General features: G+C 35.5%; 1 protein-coding gene across 1 annotated transcript; it reads right to left on the reverse strand.

The window, feature by feature from the left end:
• Nucleotides 1-500: 500 nt before the first annotated feature.
• LOC145664168 (uncharacterized) lies at nt 501-5,613 on the reverse strand. The gene is made up of 4 exons (XM_081730577.1): nt 5,396-5,613; nt 2,644-3,022; nt 1,294-1,398; nt 501-678 (listed from the first exon to the last, which is right to left on the reverse strand). Exons 1-3 carry the CDS (start codon nt 5,555-5,557, stop codon nt 1,304-1,306), a joined length of 636 nt encoding a protein of 211 aa, XP_081586703.1. The 5' UTR covers nt 5,558-5,613; the 3' UTR covers nt 501-678; nt 1,294-1,303.
• Between the last annotated feature and the right edge of the window lie 426 nt (nt 5,614-6,039).

Below are 6,039 nucleotides of genomic sequence, written 5' to 3' on the forward strand. Positions count from 1 at the left end.
TCTATACACATTGTGTGAAAGAATATGGGCTTTTTCCATAGGTAGATAAGCCAATTTTTACAATTTCGAAGAAATTTCTCTTTATATACCCACCCGAGATTTATTTGTGCTTTTCGACTGACTATGTGAAACATCATACAAGCGTTACAACTACTCATAGAAACAGGGTGATTTGAAGATTATATTTTAGAATAAGTAATAAAATGTTTTAAAGGTTTTTTTTTTCTTTCAGTGCTTTACTTTACTTCTGTCATGATTCCCAATAGATATCTTAGATAAGTCGAGTTTGGCGTCTGCTTTCTAGACGTATCTTTCTTCAAACATGTAAACAAATAAGTCTCTAGGTATCCATATGTATTATATTCTACAAATTGTGAAGTTACATTATGGTAGAATAAGGAACCTAGTTCATAAAAATGCAGGTGTCTTTTTTCGTTTCAAACAATTCCATAGCATATGCTTGAGTAAATAGTCATATGGTTTTAGTAAATAACTAATAATTTTGTTTTGCATAATTAGGTCAATTTATTTCTTTCCATAAAATACAAAGATGATATATCAATTTGCGTTCAGTTGCACGGAATTGAGTCTTGGCTGTCTATGAACAGTTGTTGAGTTCATCATGTTCTATTAATTGCTTTGGTCACGTGCAAGGTCTTCAAACAACGTATTTGTTGTCTAAAAAAAGAAACAAGAATGACAAAATAGAGTTTCAGTAGATCATAATTCAAGAACAAGCATACAATTGAATACTTGAACTATTTTTCATGTACTTTATATAGCTGTAGAAATGTAATAAGAATTACAATATCCTTACATTGTGAATAAATTACTTTCCTTTATTGTATCCTAACAGGTATCAATCTCAATGAATTTTACTGTACACTAAATTATTGTAATTATTATAATCCAAATCAACTGGAAAAATTACCTACAAATCTAAACACAAATTGAAAATTATATAGAGAATTCATATTCTGAATCAAGAAAACGAAATGAAATCTTTCAGATTTATACCTTTCTTATGCCTTGTGAACTAAAGAAGGCGGATGGTTAATGGAAGTGATAATAGTCAATAGAATGTGAATGTGGGAGGAAACGGGAGAGGGCTGAGAAACCCCACGGACATAATAGTGTCCACCACCAACTCATATGGTCTTCGATCTAACCAGAGACACCTCGCAGTAGAGATGAGCGCTCTTTCATTGAAAAACAAAATGAAGGACTTGCATGAAAATGAACTTCAACTAGTTACCATTTTAAGTATAGTAAAAGCATTAATTATATACATACCTTTTACTTTTTATGAGATGGAGATATCAGCACAGTTGATGTATGTCTCTTGAGGACCACATCCCATTCCAGTGCTGCCATCATCACAGGTACCCCAGTTGTTTCCTGTTAAGACATGAAAGAAAATTGTGTTAAATAATGCAATTCAAAAGCGCTACAAAACAGCAAGATTCCTTTCAATGTAAATTGTTGGATATTTCTTCTGACTATCAATACGATTTCTGGATTTTTTTTATTTAGAGAATTAGAGACCATCATATTTCGTGCATCTTGTTGTCAAGGAAAAGTTTCACCCCTTCCCAACTTCCTATTTCGGAAAGGCCAACATGATCTAAATGAGATATGAAAGTACGGCTTCACAAGCCTCAAAACCTCGGCACATAGCTATATAAGATGTGACCGATTAGCATCATGTTTCAAATTCCATTGACAGAAGGGGGTTTCTATGAACTATCTTTTATAAAAGCTAGGTGAACCCAGAGTTTGGACCAGAGTTTAAAGTGAATAGAGTCTGTTCCCACTGACGATCTCGAACCCAAACTACTTGCTTGGTAAACAAAAAATAAATAAAATAAAATAAAAAATAAAGAAAAAGAAAAAATGGCCCTTTATCTACAACCACCTCAAATGTACGAAATATATATTAAAGAATGGGAATTTGTTATATTTCCTTGTCTTTCTTTCTTTCTGCTTTTTTTTTTTAAAAAAAAAGATACAGACATAAAATTACCCTACAACCGATCAATTTTGGTCATATCCATTAAATTCAATTTTAATATCCTTTACATTAACAATAATAAATAAGGGAACACTAAGATCGAACTTCACATATTCCGAAAAGCAGAACTTTAAGGTAACTTCGTATTCTTATAGATTTTTTCTCTTGGGCAGGTCAAATTTGAATTCAAAATGTTTCAAAAGACGTATTCTAACAAGATTAAGATATCCAAACTTATTTACTGTGTATGTGTATTGATTGAAGAAAAATACCAAACTGAAAAAAAAATACGACTGAGTCTACAATACTGAATGGAGTAGAGTACTGTATTCTATTAGTATTGCATGTAAGTTTATTATATCGGAAGCACCGAGAGTGGGTGAACGTAAACGTTTTATATATTGGAAGATGGGCGGTTAAGTGATAGTTTACTGTACTTAAATTTGCATTCAAGGTAAGTGTTCCTACCACGACTTGGATACTTGGCTATGAAGGGTCACTTTACTGGAACTAGTGTACCTAGATCCTATAGCATTTTGGTATGTGCTGAAACTCTTTTTTTTTTCTTTCTTTCTTTCTTTCTTCACCACTTTCAAAGCTTATAACTCACATACAATGTATTATACACTTACCTGATCTCCAGCGCCATTGCAATACACACTGTTCACATGTAAGGTTGTCTGGAAGCCTAACGTTGAGGTTGAATTCACCGCTAAGACCTTCTTGAGCTGGAAGGTGATATTGGGTAGAACCATCCTCCAGTTGCAGAAGATGTTGATCTAAGCATTCTTGGGTCTCAAGTGCACCATTGGTGGGGCAGAGACGGAATTCCCAGAATCCTTGGTGAGAAGTGTGCAAAGTGATGGTGACTGGGATCAGTTGTCCTGCTTGGTATTTACGGACAATAATGCCCTTTCCGTATTCGCCTCCTTGTTCGTTGGGACGAGGGCGAGGCAAGTTGTAAGGATCTCCACATTCTCCGCACTTGCCGCCGTTTGTGTTCCATTGAACCTATGAAAGAAACAAAGTTGGAAGATTAACTCAACTGGTAAATAAACTACAAACTTTTGTGCCTAAGTGTTCAATCAATATTCCTACATGATAAATAATTTTTAATGCCTCCGTAGACGAATAGCTTCTCTCTCTACCAAAATCTAACGCAAGATGCTGATGTACAGTATTGCGGATTAATTGCACTTCCAATTAGGAAAGCACTGAGATTTCTGAAACTAACCAGTCAAATCGCTTCTCGGCTACAAACTGCTATTGATCCCTGCTACCAGTAGCAATAGTACTAGTAATACCAGTAGCACCAGCTTCGAAACTGACAGCATCTGCAGCTAGTTAGGACCAATACAACTATCTTTGAGTCTCTTTTACAAATAGTGCAGTCGAAATCGACTACAGTTTTGAGAGCGTAATTGACCGTAAAGTTATGTCGGTCTCTAGGCCCCTAGCCTCTCCTGCTGAACCTAAAATTAAGGTTTTTGATCTTTTTATATCTAATGTATATAGAATTGAGCCATTGACTTGATTACAACACGTCTATTTTAGGTCCCTACATTGCATCATAATTATTTCCTCTTTGATAAAGCATAAAAGGCTAGAACTGACCACTAGTTTCACCGTCAACCATTGTAATCAATGGAACATCTAAAAACAGTTTAGTGGTGCCATAAAAGCAAAAAAAAAAAAAAAAAAAAAAATGAAATCTGAGTTTTACGTCCCACAGTTATGCCGGTTAAGCTAAAGGAGACGATGATTATGAAAAATAAATGAAATGGTGGAATGAAGAAAGTGAGAGGAAACGGGAGAACCCCGATAAAACCCACGTACACGGTGTTTGTCCACCACAAAGTTCACTTGGCGGGCCGTAAAAGCATTTACAACATTGTCAATATCTGTCGTTATGCACTATAACGTAATAAGTCACTTAGTTTAATGAGCTCTAATAATCTTAACAGAATTCTTAACGAAATTATCAAACAGCTTTAACAAATGCTGGTAAAAATATATATATATATATATATATATATATATATATATATATATATCATTCAACTTAATAATTATTTTTTGGTCATATGCTAGTTTCTTTCCTAACTTTTGACCTCTGGCTACATCCGGAAAGTGACAATGCTGCATGTTGAACATGATCATGTGCGGTCAACGAATTGGCTCCCAACCAGGTCCGCAACCAGCTACAGAGGTTTGAGGGGCCATGAATATGTTACGGGGCCAAGTAGCCAAAAATTATCTTACAAATATCTAAATTATTTTTTGAATTAATAATAGAAATTTATATTGAGGCCTGGGGGCCACGAAAAGTTTATAGGAAAAGCCACTATAACCCTCTAGTTGCGGGCCTGCTCTCAACAGCATTATTTCTGACTTTCTAAGCTAGAGTTCGGAAACTCTTAATTCAAACAATCCTCAAATTTCGTTACGAGACTTTTTTTCTGAGTAGAACAGTAGTGGTTGCTCTTGAGGGAAGTAACATTGATACAAGTAAGATTTTATTGGTGCAAACTAAAGGTATTCTGTTTACCGATGTGCGAACTCAAAAGCGGCCACTGGTTCGAGATACACTTGGTCACATCCAATTCCAATTATCGAAACCTTGCTGTATTTCTTGCATTAAGCATTCTGTGTTGCGAAGACTTATTTTCAACAATATATTTTTAATTATTTATTTATTTCCTCTAATCTATTGTATGATAATGAGACATGGGCCGCCCAAAACTAAATTGTTTATTTGTGAATGAGAAACGCTCAAAATGAAAATGCGAGTAAAGCAGAATAATGCTAATAAACCACAAAGTCTAAGTCTGTGCGTCTCGCAAATTCTGGTAATAAACAGTTACGCACATAGGTGTTGAACTGTGCAATCAATTTACCAAGGTTTAGTTCTTTTGGCACTTCCGAGCTTAAGATATAGGTAAAAACACATTAAGAATAAATAATAAAGAAACATGGATTACAATAAGAAATGGTATAGAATACAATGAGCTGATCAGTGCGGTACTGTATACCTACTTTTGGGCCACCCTATATAAACTGTATCCTTTCAATTTAATTAGTCCTATTTCAAAAGAGAATTTAGATTTGAACATTAATATTTATATAACCGCATTGTTTAGCTATCTATTAATATAATTGTATATATTTGTTACGTATGTGGTTTAGTTACCATAACCACTCTCATTTTGTTCATGGCTACAGGGCAAAAATGTTATTTAATGTGTTCTTTGGAGTCGTGACTTGCCTCGACCTATCGCTCTTTGATGATATAGCTAACCGAAGGCTCGGGAAAAAAACAACTAGTATCCTTCAAATGAAGAAATATTTGAGATGAAGAGAAAAGTCAATAGTAAATCTACTTACTGAGAGACCGCCACAGAACAGTTGGTCATCATTCCAGTTGGTCGGAGTGTTGAAGCCGAATCTCCACATGGAGGACCTCTGAGGAGGCTCTGACATGTAGCCATGGCCTGATACGTATTGGACTAAAGCCAAAGCACCAACCAGGATTGCGAAGCGTGCCATTTTGATTCTGTGCTTTGCTTTGTTCTACTTTGCTGTGGCGTAGTGAATACCATTCAGTGGTGCTGGGTACTTTTTATACTTTGAGTCAAGTGGTGCAAGTCATGACCAGGACGATAAGAGACAAAAGTTTCTCTTGACCTTTATCAGCTGTTAAGGGCACTTTATTTTTTTTCCTTTTCATCCATCAGAAATTAATCAAAGTAAGTAAGAGGTTGCGTAATTAACTATTGGTATTTTCAATCACTGATTACTTTTGTTTCACCTCTAACTGTGCTCATTGTATTCACACACTTAGTTACGAATTTCGGTGATTTGAGGAGTTCCCTCGTGGCTACGCAGTTAGTGTACGTGTCTTTGACGTGGGAGACCCGGATTCGATTCCTGGCGGGAGCTCATGTGATTCAGATCCCAAGTTAAGCTGTAGGTCTAAGTCGCATATAGCCGCGCTGATGTAAGGCATGCCAAATCCAAAATCTTATCAA

The sequence above is a fragment of the Thermobia domestica genome, chromosome 11, assembly GCF_964235325.1.
Source record: "Thermobia domestica chromosome 11, izTheDome1.hap1.1, whole genome shotgun sequence".
Classification (NCBI taxonomy): domain Eukaryota; kingdom Metazoa; phylum Arthropoda; class Insecta; order Zygentoma; family Lepismatidae; genus Thermobia; species Thermobia domestica.

Excerpts from the sequence above, each read along its gene's own strand:
- LOC145664168 (XM_081730577.1), bottom strand. The coding sequence starts at position 5,557 with ATGGCACGCTTCGCAATCCTGGTTGGTGCTTTGGCTTTAGTCCAATAC. Across the intron at positions 3,023-5,395 it reads TGTTCTGTGGCGGTCTCTCA|GTTCAATGGAACACAAACGG; the intron begins GTAAGTAGATTT and ends TTTCTTTCATAG. Across the intron at positions 1,399-2,643 it reads GCAATGGCGCTGGAGATCAG|GAAACAACTGGGGTACCTGT; the intron begins GTAAGTGTATAA and ends ATGTCTTAACAG.